We start from the raw sequence: 15,441 nt of genomic DNA, 5'->3' as shown, positions 1-15,441 counted from the left end.
CACTGGTGAGTGCTAATCCCAGTTGAAACGAAGGCAAGTAGCTATGACAAAAGTTATATTACTTTCTTCAATATTTTAGGTTTTAGGAAATAAAGGAAACTATTCAAAAACCTGGTTTGAAGGTCAAATTTTAAACTTAAATGTTCATTCTCTGTAATTCTTTCCCATTGTTCCAAAATGAAAGTTTCAAGCCTGAGATGAGCAGTAGCAGCAGTGGAAAGGCCAACTCTAATGAAGTCACGAATCAGCTCAGAGGACCGGTAGAGCTGTCTCCCTTTGCAACATCTTCCATTTGCAAGACATGTCTCCCAAACACTGGCCCCAGAGTGACTGCCTCCTACAGCTTTTATTACAAAGGATTATATGACAGTGAATATTAAATGGTGGGGGAGGAGGAGGAGTGTGTTTCAACCATGCAGGTCAAGGCCAAGGTTAGAATTAGTTTTGTTGTTTGTGTCCTCTTCAAGGAGGTAATCTACAGCTCACCCTATAGAGACAGCACTACGGGGACATGCTGGGAGGCACCACAGAAGAAGACTGCATACGACTTCTGAGAGCTGCTTTGGCGTCACTGGGGCAACCTGCACAATCCCTGGTACACTGGCAAGTCTTTCAGCAAGCCTCAATCACACTTCCTTTCCCTTGAGGGAGTTTTTTTTTTTCCTCCAACACTGTTAAATAGGAGGGAGGCCCAGTGTGTTCAAAGGAAAATGAACAGGAGTTCAAGTATGAGGTAATATACTGAGGTATGTTTCCACTGAAATAAAAAGAAGTTGGCCGGTGAGTGTTTGCTGGTTTTATAACCATAACATCGATAATATCTGGTATACTATGCGGTTACATACAGTTTATACATATATATCACATGTGCAAATTACGTAGAGGAACAGAGATGATAAAAAGGGTACATTTGATCAATGAAGCTTCACATTACTTCCCCTAAGTTATTGCCCCTAATACAGATACAATATGTTGCAATGATATCATATTTTTCAAAACAACATATCTGGCATTTGCCAAACTGAAAAACAGAGCAGGAAACAGCAACTTGTTTAGCTGTATTGTACATTCAAACTTTCAGTCATTTTGCACTTCTGCCCCCCCCCCCACCCCCACCTTTAGTGGTGTCTCAGCAGGTGCTGTGCATCACATACAGTATAAGGAGCTGAACACCTTCTCTGACATCACTAATTGAGATACATTCCCCATTTAACCTCTTGCTTCTTGAAACGCAGCCAAGTCAAGAAGACCCGATGTAGCAACGAGCAGGACGTGCTCACATTAGGATATTCACAACCTGTCTTCACTGTTTCAGAAGCTCCTCTGTTCTCCCACCAACTTCCCTGCAGCAGCCCCACCAAAGTAAGCTCAACTCAACCATCCCAGACAAAGACGAGGACCCCTTAGTCGCTCTCGAAAGCCACGTTGGTGGCTCCCTGGCGTTCGCTCTTTTTGCGGCACTTGGACAAAATCCTGTGGAGCAGGCCCGGGGATCTTTGGGTCTGAGGTTGGGAGGCCACAGGCTGAGGCTGGGGGATCTGGGGCCTCCGCACCGAGAAGGGGCCCTCGCTCTCACCCTGGCCTCCATCCAGCCCCACTCCACCTCCTGCCCCCCCTCCTCCACCTCCTCTGTTCCCCCTCCTGAGGGCCTGCAGAATGTGTCCACTGAGGGACAAAGAGGAAATAACAAACACAAAGGCTCTGTTTATTCCTCGTGACCCAAATTCCGCCGCTAGCAGACAAGACAGCACGGAGCGGTACAGAGGGCTCTGTGTGGTGTGTGTGTAAATACATGTGCGTGAGCTAAGTTTAGTGGCAGGCTGTCAAATATAAATGCCCCCCACACTCACCCAGACTCCAAGAGAGATGTACAAGCCTTTTAGTAGCTATCGTAGGTCCAATATTTAAAATTCACCCTGGATGTTAAGAATAAAATGTGTGTAAACAAACATTTTCATGTCCTTTTAGATTAAAAACAAATTCACTCCCATTTCTCTTTGGCCTTAATGAGATGCAGTGCAGTGACAGGAGACTGACTAGTGTGTGTGTGTGTGTGTGTGTGTGTGTTGGGCTAGTAATCAGTGTGCTTTGTCAACTAATGAGGGACGAGAGGGGCCACCTGTTTAGGGGTGCAGGGCGGAGAGCAGGAGGATGGGATTTGGTGATGGGGGATGCGGAGAACAGCTGCTGGGTGCGTGTGCATGATTTGTTTGCATGCGCTCGCTGTGTTGGGATGTGTGTGTGTTTGTTATTATTGCTGTTATACTTACTTCACATATCTAATGCGAACACCTGTATCGTTGTCAGCCGCTGCCGTTCTCAGAGATATGCTTCTACGGGGACCTTTGGCAGAAAGATTCACCTGAGAGTGGACAAAAAAAAAAAAAAGTGTTCCAGTTAAAAATGGCTCATTGATGTCCTGAAATAACCAGCATGCTGCCTCTGATGTTGTCCTCCATCTGTGTTACTACTTTAGAAAAGCAGACAGCTCATGCTATTTGCTTTCTATTTATTTCTTTATTTAGAAAACTGTGGAGCACAGATATCTAAATTTAGTTACTGTTTTACACTTAGACTGAACATTTCTTTGCCACAACATAATATAATAAAACTATTAAGTATCCTTGTCAAAAATGTATTTAATAAATGATGTGAAGCATTTATAATTATATATTATATCAGACAAATACTGTGAAACTGGAAATTCAGTTAGTCTGAAACTTTAATGGAGAACTCCAGTAATTAAAGATTATAATTTAACAGAACTGGCACCAGCAGTAACGTCTATTATATTTAATCAAGCCTGCTCTGGAAACCTTCTTATTTATGATGCTATTGCCGACTGAGAAAATAGGTTTTCAGGGCCTTTAAAACTTACATTGACAAAGAAGAACAGAACAGAACAGAACAGAAAGTACAAGACACTAAGCAGCAGCAGCAGCGGCAGCACAGTCCAGTCACGCTGCATTGCTGAGCACATTTAGGCAGCCAACCTGGCTCAGCTCCATCACACAGGAGGCGGGGAAGTAGCCCTGCTGGCCGTCCTGCAGCCGCCCAAACCACCTCTCCTCCTCATGTTTGGACAGCACCAGGATGACGTCACCTGGAGACAGCTCCAGCTCATCAGGCCAGTGAGGTCTGTATCTGTGCACCACTACCATCTAAAGGACAGAAAGACAATTGCACTCAATGCAAACTCTTATCATCTTATATTCACTCACGTGTCGATTTCAGGTCACCAGATGCACTTTAAAAATGTTGTACGACATTCATATCATGTGTGAATTGTTGCATTGCAGTTTGTTGTAATGATAAAAGCTCAGACTCAGTTAACGCAGTGGATTATGGGTCAAGACTGAGAGATGAACTGCTGCGCAGTGAAATAGAAACCTTAAATTTGGGTCTACTCTTCATGATCTGTTTCACCTGAATATGTTTGTCAGAGGAATTAAACACAAATGAAACACTTAAACACAGAGTTACAGGACAATGACTGATTTTATATAACATCAATGTCAAACTCACATTCATCAATCTTTAGTATATGTAACACTTAAAAAAATTAAATCGTGGCATTTCTTTTGCATTTCTGCTGTTAAAGATATATATGAGACATATATGCATGTTCTTTAATATAAGGAAGAATGTATCACTTGCCTTTTCTGCTTCTGCCCTGTATCGATACCTCCCTGTTAACCATTGAAATCAATCAGCACAAAGGTTAATTTTATCATTTGTCATAGCTGCAAAAGCTGCAAAATAAAGCATCTTTAAATAAATGCTTAGAAATATGCATGAGTGCCCCCGTGTCCTTGAGAAAATGAGCATTCCTCATGAACAAAAACAAAACATCTTCCCAGTTAGTGACTAATCATCTGACAATGATAAGTCATCTTGCTTTCAGCAGCGACATAAGGAATGTCATGCCAAGCCACACTTCACTGCAGACATGTTTCCACTCACCTACTGGAGCAAGGACAGTGGTGAAGACTTCAAAGTGCTCATTGCTGTGCATGTAGATGCGCTGCATCTTGAAGGTCTGACACTTGCACACAGACTGAGGCTCCTGTACTCTCTCTGCACTACCTTTAAATAAATGCAGCTGACTAATCCACTGCAGCACTGACTGGAGCTGGACACAAGCAACAGCACGTCCTTACCACAGCACAGCACACACACACAAGCACGCACAGCACAAGACAATAATAATACAGCACGATACAATAATAATAAGACAAAATAGGTTTTTGACATAAAAATATTGTGAGACTAACAGTTGGAGTTTCTCAGCTTTCAAGATTAAATATTAACACTGTTTATTTTTTATATTTGTTTAATCTCAGAAATATAAAAAGCAGACATCATCTCATTTCAGAGATTATTCTTGACCCACTCATCTTCATGCCAGTGCCTATTGTTTGTCAACCATCTGGTCACATGCGAGAGAAGTTGAGAGGCCGCTGGTGCTGCCCACTCGAGGTGGATGAGAATTCATAATTTTACCTCATCAACAGTGCTTGGTTGACTAGAGGTTATTGACTGTGTCCTATTTTCCATTGGCCTGGGTGAGCAGGGACAAAGATGAATGGGTTTGGGACAGGGGTGGCGGACTGCTCAACAGATGGTGATTGAACGCCCCCCCACCCTCTGCAATCACCTCCCCTCTGGTGCTTCACTGTGATGGAGCTTGGCTCATAAGCTTGTGTCAGCGATTAAAAAGCATCCATCAATAATATGAGTGATCACTCAGCCAGTTGATCAGAGCTGAGCACTGGAAGTTTCCCTCAAAACTGTAGCCATTATGAAATATTGCATTTAATAAACCTGAAAAGGCTGAGACTGCAAAACAAATCTGAATAGAAACATGGATTCATTCCAATCAATGGCAACAGGAAATAAGGCTGAAATCCTGTCAGCGAGGTTATGGATTAACTTGGTGAACTGAACAAGTAGAAGTGTGTTAGTGTACTGTCTGAAAGAGGAAAGACCTTTAAATGGATGCAACCACTAATTCATCTCATTATCCGCGGCCTTAGCAGTGCTGGAAAACACTTGACTTACACTCGCCTTTGCTCTTACTTCAGCGTGACGCCTCGAGTCTAGACTTCAAGGCCAACAAGAAGCCGTTACATAAGAAAAACCACAGCTAAGCTGCTTAGAAACCGATCTGATGTTTACTTCTAGGAAGAAGAAAATACACGAGCCCCGAGCTGCTCCATGTTCGAGTTTCTATCTGTTTGGACAATCTGCAGCTGTTACTGAAGTGAGGGGGATACAACAAAAACGTGTTTTACATGAGACATTAGCAGAGATTACAGAAACATTAGATTACACCGTTGCACCTGAGTTTGCTGCGATTTCATTTAAACAACTCAGTTTTAGAAAAATGTAGATTGGGGGTCAAATAATAAGTATTCGTTATTATTATTAATATTATGTATGGATATGAATATTGCTCGGAGAGCCATAGTTAAAGTTAGTGACACATGTACTTTTACTTCATGTCAAAACCAAGTGAGCGTCACTGCAACATAATCACACACAACATAGTAACTTTATCCACATTTAGTTATGTCTGCAGCATTGAAGGTCCCAATAAACACAGTGGCCTCCATCATCTGTAAATGGGAGACGTTTGGACATGTACAAAATGATGTACATGTTTTTTTCATAAAAATATTTGAAACAAACCTTTTTTGTAGAAATTTGAGGAAGATAATGAATTTAATCAATTTTGGAAAAAAGCTGCAACATAAGAAAATGTGGACTAAGTGAAGCTGTGAAACTTTCTGGATCCACTTCACTAGTGTACTGAGGTGAAGGATGAACATGTCTAATGTTGTGTCATTATTTTTCCCCTCTTTGCTATTTGTTTAATATTTGAGTAATGTAATATAGTGAGATTCAGTCATGTGAACACACACACACACACACACAGTACTACACTGGATTTTATTAATTGTGTTCATTCTCACTAGAAAAGTGAAAAAAACACCTGTCAGTGTGCATGACACCGCTCCAAATACCAGGGGACTTTAAAAGTGCTGAGTCCACAAGTTTTAGATGGTGAAATAGATATTTAGAAAAATAATTGTGTTTGTACTCTTCTTGTGTGAAGTTTAACTGATAGTAGCACTCTAAAGTCAGTCTGATAGCTGATGCTGAGTGTTTGCATACTGACTGTGAAAACAGGATCCTACAGTTTAGTGTGGTGCTCTCAGTTCTCCAGAGACTAAAGTGACACCCACAACCTGCTTTCTTTGTTTCACTAATAGCTGACAACGTAAATGTTTGGTTTTCAATGCTGTAAAACAAACAAAAACAACAAACTGTCACACGAGAGGCTGAAACCCGAGGATGTTTAGCAAGTTTGTTTGAAAAATCAAATGATCATATAATTATTTCATGGCTAATATACAATATGACAATGAGACAATAGTCTAAATGATTAATATTAAGGTCAATATCTTGCACAGCTATGAAACCTTTTTAATTACAGAGGAGAAGGCACCTTAAGCTGATTTTATTCAGGGCTACGATACAACAGTGTATTTATCAAAGTGTGTTACATTAACAATATACATTAAGAGGTTCGGTTCATCTTCTGGAGCTAGTTTCCAGTAAACTCAGTTTACATCAAGCATCATTCAGTCAGTCCGTGTTGCATTATAATGTCCAGTCTGAGGCACAAACACACACACACGCAGGTGGACCGCTCAGTGTTTCCCAGGTTTGGCCCTCTTCCTCCCTCCTCCAGCTTTGCCTCCTTTCCCCCTCGCACCCTTTCCTTTGCCCTTTCCTGACATGTTTCCTTTCCGGCCCCTCTTCCCTGCTCCTCTCTTGTACTTGGCTGCGGCCTCCTCTCTGTCCTCCTCCCTCATCTGTTTGTTGACAGCCTTGGTGATGTCCAGCTTGGGCTTCTTGCCGTCCATGATCTTCAGGAGCTCCAGCTGCTTCTGCCTCTCGTTAGAAAAGTCGCCGATGAGCGGCTCAAACTTCCTCTTCTTGCCCGTCTTTGGTGCCTTCTCTTTGGGCAGCCGGTCCTGGAACCTGCCTGCGGATGCTGTGGAGGTCTTGGCCACACTCACGGCTCTGGCCAGCTCGTCTTTGGACTGCTGTGCCGTGGGGACCAGGCCCACACCTGGCACTTTGACTTTCTGCGCCCTGGCGATGTTGCGCAGCCTGTTGAGCTCGTTTTTAGCCACTTTCTCCTTCTTGGCCTTGATGCGCTTCCCGAACTGGTCCTCATTCGGGTCTGCGGTCTCCGGCACCTCGATCAGCCACTCCTTGGTGGCATCGTTGGCCCTCTTGTAGCCCCAGCGCCTCCTCCACTCTTTGGCATTTTCATCCCAGACCAGGTTGGTCTTCTTCTTCTTCTGGATGCCCTTCAGCTTGGCGAACTGCTCCCATTTGGTCGGGGCTTTGGGTTTCGGAGGAGGCTTCTCTCTGGGCAGCGGGGTCGTGGGCTCCGGTAGTCTGGCCACTATCGCCTCCTCGACCCGCTCCGTGGGCAGCTTCCAGATCTCGTTGATGAGCAGCTGCGTGTTATCCCGAGCTAGAGACCTGAGGAAGTCCTCTTTCTTCTGCTGCTTGAAGTCCCGCGACTCGATGCGGTTCTTGTCCGACGCCAGCAGGTTCCCGACGTCAAAGTCCAGGTCCAGCTCTTTGTGGACGGAGATACTTCTCAGCTTTTCAGCCTCTTCTTGCTCAGCTTTAGCTAACAGCGCTTCCACACTGCACGCAGCCATGTTGTCAGTGCTGGTAGAGGTTCAGCCCCCACGTGTAAAAGAGAAACACGTCAAACTGCTTCCGGGTCACACGGGGAGTAGGGGGCGTTCCCACCTGTGGACACAAGGGGGCGACACCAGCCCATTAATCACTGAGTGGAGTTACTTTAGTTATTTTAACTGCACACACTCACTGAACAAGTTGTATGGGAAACAATATTAATATAGAAAATGATTATGTTCAATAATACGAGAACATCTGTTTTAAGATTGTTTTGTTTTTTTAATTTTCACCTTGTCAATAATAATAGTTGATCGCCTCCGTCATCAAGCAGCTAGGGTTCAGGGTTCAGGGTTCAGGGTCTTGTCCAGGGACCACTGACATTTGCCCAGGAATCGGGGGAACTATGAGTCGTACCACCAACCCTGTGGTTTGTAGATGCCCTACGAACTGATCCACAGTCCTCCCATCACCTTCATCTAATATCTATAACAAATATTTCTTAACTGGACAGTTGAAATATTATATTATACATGATGCCTCCAAATATAATAAAATGGTCTGTTCTCAGTATATCTGCGTCTGCATTGCCACAATCTGGATCGATGATAAGCTTCCAGATTTATCTCATATGTACAAAACTTAAATGTAGACTTAGGGTGAACATATATTTGTATATGAGTTTACATTTGAGTGAATGTAAAAATGAGTAGAAAAGGAAACTAGCCTTTCTAAATAGCTTCAAGAGTGAACAGATACATTAAAATCTCCTTTGGTGTTTTCTTCTCTGTGTATTTTTGTGCTCTGACTCATCACATCACATCATTTTACACTTCTGGTGTTGTGATAAACTTGGTAATAGGATTTTCATACGAGAGATTATGTTCACTGTATGTGTGTCTTCTAAAGATCCACAACTATAATGACTCTATTTTTGTCCTTGTCTCCACTAATTTGGAGGAGGAGGTGAAGGAGGCTGAGGGTCCTATTACAATTGACTGGCTGCCAGTTGTTCAAAGACAGTGGTATTATTATTTTGGGCTCCAGTAATTAAATTCATCGACACACTTGCCATGTGAATGCTAACACTCTGACAGGCACAGAGATAAGGTCACAAGTGATGCTCTGTTTGGAGATGTGCGGAGGAAATGCGCAATTAGTGGCCCAAAGTCCCTGTCGTGATTTCGAGAAGGGTACAAGGTCCTCTCTGACGCTGATGTATATCATCTCAAATAATCCAATTTAAACATAGTCCACTAGTTAGCAGCCGGCCTCAGGTCGGTGTCATCCACTGTCTCCATATGGGCAGAAGGCTTTTGCTGACTTTTGATCCCGGGTGGATTCTGCCAAGAGGATTAGTTTTCCATGGTGTTTTTTTCGGGGGTGGGGGGTATACACAGCACCGGCATTCCCACTCTGTGTCTCCACAGCTTTTAAATGTTCTTAAAGGATAAGATATAAAAAGAGTTCTTTTCATTCCACATTACTACTTTCATGTGAAAACCCTTGCAGGTATTGATTTTTTTATTTAGTGAGCTTGAGCCACAGGAGCTCAGGCCTTTTTATCAAGGAGGCTCTTTGACTATTTTATTCTTCCTTAGATCCCTGAAAAATTGACATTTTGGACTTGCTGGAGGGTTTCAGTGTGACAATATGCAACTGGCCGAGTCCTACATGAGTTCACAGTGAACCTAACACACAGTGTGTAATAACCAGGAATATAAAACATCTGAATGATGATAAATGGTGCTTGAAAGTTTGTAAAGAAATATCCACACTAGATATTTATTTTTAAGAAATCAATTCAATTTGCAGCAAGATGCATAAGTCTTTCTCTGTATAAAAGTCTGGTTAAAACACTTTTACCACCAAATAAATCTTTATTGTAAGAGAAGAGATAACCTGACATAATAATAATAATAATATATATAATATAATAATTAATCTATAGGTCTATAAACACCAGTTATACTCCCTGCATGCCCCTATTTCTAGATATATTTGTTCAATTTACTTGAAGGATTTCACACTGGTTTTCACATGTTAAAACGTTACCATCTGCATCTCTTCACAGAGCACTTCACTTTTTGTTATTTTCATCTTTAAATACCCCCTGATTGATGCCTGTGATCCATGAATCACAGGGGGAAAGAAAGAACATTCATTCATGCAAAAACTTGGCCCAAGGCGTGAAACTTCTCCTTCCAGAAGTGGACCTGTTAGCATCAAAGAAGAGGTGAGAGCGCTGGAAGCTCCGCTATAAAAGCACAGCAAAATAATCTCATCAGTACCATCCTAGCATAAATTAGTCGTGATTAGCTGCTGACAGTTTGCTCGTGTATTTATAGTTGTCTTATCGTTATATAAATTATTTGACCTATTTGGCTGGAGGATGGAGAAGTTATATTCTGCACTTTTTTCAAGTTTCAGTGAAATATTATTTAGCTGTAACTGCTAAATATCTGCTGTATTTCTCTCTGTTTTACAAGGTAAAATTAGATTTTCTGCAGGGAAGAAAGAATCAAGAGGGTATGTAGGGTAGAGATTTCAGAGTTGACGTGTTATTAGTGCATAAAAGAGACACCAGGGGAAACAGCTTCACGTGTCATGATTTCTCAGAGATTAATCAATTGTTTGTCCAAGTTAACTATAAGGTGATCGTGCTAAACAAAAAAATCCCCATCACGGCGCCGTTAGCTGACAGGCTTATGCACTTATGCACTGACTCACATTAATTACTTCCTGCGTCCATGGTGAGAGGGAAATGAACAGCGAGTTTAGTTGACTGACGTTTGAGGTCGGAGCTTTTTATTGATCTGCAGTGGTTGGGACAGAAACATGTGGTCTTGAGCAATGCCTCACAGCTACCTGCTGCTTTCAAACCAGTGCCTGTACCGCGTGGGGTCTCACACTCTGGGAAGGACAAGTTACAAGATAAAGTGCATTGTCTGTTTTCTTTGCAGGGCACAGGGACATCAACAAGGGCTTGTCGAATCACTGTTGCATCTCTTGTATTCACTTCAAACAGTTTACACTGTGACAAGAAAGGGACAAAAAGATAATCCTGTGTTCAGATGTCTTGCTGTGGCAGGTATTACCCAGCATTTTGGAGCCAGGACACAGTGGGTGGAAAGTTTGCAGGTGAGCATGAAAGCACAGCTGTGGCCTCCCGGAAGTGCAGACTCTCTCCATCCAGCTGACATGAATGAAACAGTTCAGCTGCACTCCAAAACTTGGCTCACTTCCTAGATCCAGCACGGCACGAAGAGGAGAGTCCTTGAGATATCATTCCAGCCACATTACCAGTGTGTGTGTGTGCAAGCAAGTGCATGCCGTGTGTGTGTGTGTGTGTGTGCGCTGTTGTGGCTCCATGCTGGATATTGGAGGCAGACAGAGCTGGGTAGTGCCTGGTGTCATGGTAACTTACAGAGGTCGTCCCTCAGTTTGGTATTCAGCAGCACTGTGGGGGCTTATCTCACTGACATCATCGGGTACGCCCTGTACTCTGTTCAGCCAGAGCTTCCACCCAGTTCACCAACTTTGTGAGAATAATGATGAAATCATTTGTAGGCGATCAACTCATTTTCTTATGTTTTTCATCAACGGTTCCTATTTTCTCCATGTTTTTTTCCATAAATTTCACATAAATCAGTAGTGGGTAGTTAATGTTTTGCCAGCCTATATTTGTTCTTACAGATAAAGTGAGAGAAACTGTCAGAAATATAAAGCTACTGCCTGCAGATGATTAGTTTAGCTTCTTGCTAAGCTATGCTAAAGTGGTGGCTGTAATTTTATATTTACTGTACAAATATAAGAATAGTCTCTATTTTTAAATCTTATTCTGTAAAAATGAACTGAACTTAATTCCTAAAATGCTAATCTGTTCACATGATAACCACATTCTTGTAGTTTGACTATGTTAGTGATGTAAAAGCATTGTGGTTAAATTTGTACTGTCGCAGATGAATCCTGTCTTTCACCTCACAATCATGTTAAATCATGTTAAATCTCCACTCTGCTTCATGACTTGTGCAGTGCCTTTAAATAGCTTGTCATCTTCTTCTACAGCCTGTGGTATTTTTCACATATGCATAATCAGCTCCCAAACACACACACACACACACACACACACACACACACACACAGAGAGAGAGAGAGAGAGAGAGAGAGAGAGAGAGAGAAGGCAAAGAGAGGACCAGAAACACCAACTTTTGCCAAACCTGTGCAGGCTAATGTGTGATCCAGCCCTTTAGGTAGAATCTGAGAAATCCTCTTTGAAGCCTTGGTGCAGCCTCAATAATGAGGGGGCTGTGTGCCGGCATCCAGGGCCTTTATTGATTCCCCGTTAATTAGTCCGTAGGTGCACATAGGCGCATAATTAGACTGATACTGAGCTTAATGAATGCAGACAACCACTAATTCCAGTGGGGAACTGTTCCCTGCAGGACGGATGTGGAATATGGTCAATCAGACATTATTTTGGGGGAGACAAACTGGTTAGAGCGGCGGAAGACTTAAATAATTTAATGTATAACCGATTTTTAATGAGCACCGATCAGTCAGTGTGGCTTCAAAAAAAAAAAAAAGAAAGAATGCAGTGTTGATGACGCACACTTCACAAGCTTTAGCAGAGACAAGAGGGCTTTTAGCCACTAAGTGCTACTCAACTTGACGGCATCTGATTTGATGGCAATGGACCATAGAGAATGTGAGAAAAAAAATCACACAGAGAATTGTTTCAAACAAAATATGCGTTCTGACAAGTGACAAATGAGCCTTTTGAGAGATGCACTGAAGACACTGTGCAAGTGCTGTTGTCTCCCTCGTGGACTGCGAGTCATGCTCGGCTGATGCTTCGAGAGGGTTTGTATGGAGTCATTTTGACATTTTATCTATCTATTGAACTTCAACAGCTCTTGATCATTTGCGATTGCTAGTGGAAATGTGCAGAGTGGGAGATGCAAGTCATTAGGATGTAAATGATGATTCCAAACAATCATTAACCTCTCAGTGACGCAGAGGTTAAGTTTAGAGATTAACCGTTTTTATTTGGCTTCCTTTGTAACTCGCTATTTTAAAAAATGGTTTTACATTTTGGCATTTGTATCTCTCTAATTCTGGACTGACTTGATGATCCATTAGTCCACTTCTGACCCTACTGTAATTAAGGGGCCATTAAGTGACTACCCACTTGATGCTGTTCTGCATCCGTAGCAGGTGACTCCAATGTTTGCATCCAGTCCTTTGTGTGATATACTCGGTGCAGAGCATTGCACCTCAAATAGACTGATATTCTAAGGCATTCACCAGGGAATAATGACTTTGTTCCTATGGCATTCAACAGGAGTGATTCCTCTGTCAATGTGGCTGAATAAGTCAGAGGCACAGAGCTCATTACCAAAAGGGCAAAAGTCACCTTGCACCACTCATCCTCAGGGCCACTGTCACTTATTGCTAACAGAGTGTCAGTGTGTTACTGGCATGCTAAACATCCCTGTATGATCGGACTCATGTTGAAGCAGGGAACCGGTTATAGTAGTCTAGTGTAATGTACACTTCTTCTTCTACTCTCATGTCCCTCAAAGTGACTCCCAGTCAGTTTGCTTTGTTCTGTTGTTCTCTGATCAATGCTGTAATGAAATGTTGGCCACGCATTGTGCAACGCTTTGACCTGACGTGATGCAACAGTCATTAATTGGGAGCTACATTCACCCAACTGTCCTGTCTTGTAGCATGACATACACTGAACAGCATCAGGATCCCAGGGGATCTTGCTGAGCTATAAATAATAGGGATCACATACATCTATGCAGGGGCCCTCAAGCATCGGTACACTCGCCTTGATATGTAAATTGCATCCCTGCCTTTTCCCCCAAGCCCTGGAGTTTGAGTAAGTGAAACAATTTAGAAGAATTTCACAAGCTGTCTCAGGTTTAGTACCCTGAAACACTTCTGGTTTCTAAAATAATATTAGCATTGAAACCATTAGTGAAAATCATTTGTGTTAAACTGCATTAAATTATTCCATTTAAATTAAATCCAAAGTGTTCTCCAGTGTCTATGTTCACATAAATGAGTAATAATTATGATTAATTGCTGCACACGAGGCAAATTGACCCTGAACTTCCTGCCCCATTTTTTTGCGTTCAAAAGCCAATCTTAGATATTTGCAACCGACATACAAAAAGTAAAAACACCACGCGGAAAATGAAATTTATACTATATTACAATTACAAATGCAAATGTGAGTCATGCGCTGATTGCTGATTTGCAGCTATAGATGACGTGAATGCATGCAGCAACAAACCTCCAGAAACCGTGACAGCAGGTGCCTGACAGAAAAGTGCATCAGCACTGATCCCAACTGCAACATGTGTGTAATTATAACGCTTAACTGCACTGAATGAGCAGCTTCAAATATAAATGTTGAAGTGAGGCAGCACCTTTGTCATCATTCCTGAGAAACTGTGGGTTGTGACCTTCAGCATATACAAAGCTCAAATGTATGGCAGGGCTGCCTTTCAGAAACCACTTTTATCTAATGCTTGTGCAGAAAGAAGCACAACCTGGCTTAAGGAGCACAAAACCTGCCCCCCTGAGAAATGAAAAGATCTGAACATCAATGAACCTTTATGGGGAGTTTTGGATCTCAGCGTGCAGAGCTGATTTCCACCTCCTTCATCCTTCAAAGAGGGATTTTTTCCCATTCAATAAACACAGTTTCAGAGTGTGACAGCATCTGAAGGAGGCACGCTAGGTTTTTTCAAAGAAAAAGCGTGACGTTACTCCCTCTGAGGTGATATTATTTGGGTGTTTCTGTCATTTTGTCCACACTTGCTAACCAGCTCTGGTTCTGGGATTGGATCGGAAGATGGGAGATTTAAAACATGGGAGTTTGTGAATCTAAATTTGGACTCCAGAGAGAACAGAGGGGTCTTTTACTTCTATTATATAAAGTCTTTACAAACATCATAAGGTTTGTCATGAGTGTCATCACCACACACACACACACATGCTCACGCGTTCACTTTTTCACTCTCAAACAAGCAGTGTGAAACCAAACATCACCAGCACTGAGCTAATTCTCAGGTTTATTTTGAGTTTTTTAAGACTCTTTTTTTCTGGAGCAGAGATGTATAAATAACCTTCATCTGCTCATTGCCTGCGTAATTTGTGTCAGTGAGTGACGGCCACAAGGTCTTGATTTTACATGTTCTCCCCAACAGACCATGAAGATTATATAAAACAGATAACAGAGGCTGGTTCCGTTTTTTTGATTCTTTATGTGTTACAGGAAGAGACGAGGGGTGCAACAAAGGAGCATCTTGTAATATTGCAAACCACCTCAGGCACTGTACAGCTTACTTGTGGTTAGTTAGGCTCCTGTTCTTTCTGCCCTGTTTAAAAAGTCATTGCCAACCCAAGTTAAACTAAACCGTGTCCACCCCTGGGCTCAGTGCTCACACAACGCAGGCAGATGGCTGCATATGCTGAGTCTCAGCTCTCGTTTCTGCTGGAGGTTTATTAGTGCAAAGTAGGCATTGTTGTGGACATGACAGACATGCACACGTACACATGTACTGGGACACAACAACAACAACAACAAACTTCTGCTCAGTCGAGAGCAATGGCTTCCAGCTCAGTGCAGAGTGAAACAGACTGGTGTTGTGCCAACGTCCAAATCCCTCATCTAATTAATGTTTACATAACTGT

At 42.3% G+C, this 15,441-nt stretch overlaps 2 protein-coding genes across 2 annotated transcripts; both read right to left on the bottom strand.

Moving 5' to 3' along the window:
* Window positions 1-790: 790 nt before the first annotated feature.
* On the bottom strand, window positions 791-4,101 carry LOC113164506. Its single transcript, XM_026363831.1, has 5 exons — window positions 3,964-4,101; window positions 3,658-3,689; window positions 2,994-3,161; window positions 2,271-2,362; window positions 791-1,665 (listed from the first exon to the last, which is right to left on the bottom strand). Exons 1-5 carry the CDS (start codon window positions 4,028-4,030, stop codon window positions 1,404-1,406), a joined length of 621 nt encoding a protein of 206 aa, XP_026219616.1. The 5' UTR covers window positions 4,031-4,101; the 3' UTR covers window positions 791-1,403.
* Window positions 4,102-5,992: 1,891 nt separating this feature from the next.
* Window positions 5,993-7,770, bottom strand: rrs1 (ribosome biogenesis regulator 1 homolog). Its single transcript, XM_026361140.1, has one exon. The coding sequence runs from the start codon at window positions 7,746-7,748 to the stop codon at window positions 6,717-6,719; it is 1,032 nt and encodes a 343-aa protein (XP_026216925.1). The 5' UTR covers window positions 7,749-7,770; the 3' UTR covers window positions 5,993-6,716.
* Between the last annotated feature and the right edge of the window lie 7,671 nt (window positions 7,771-15,441).

Source organism: Anabas testudineus, chromosome 2 (genome assembly GCF_900324465.2).
Source record: "Anabas testudineus chromosome 2, fAnaTes1.2, whole genome shotgun sequence".
NCBI classification, from domain to species: domain Eukaryota; kingdom Metazoa; phylum Chordata; class Actinopteri; order Anabantiformes; family Anabantidae; genus Anabas; species Anabas testudineus.
This window is presented reverse-complemented; position numbering and strand designations above follow the sequence as displayed.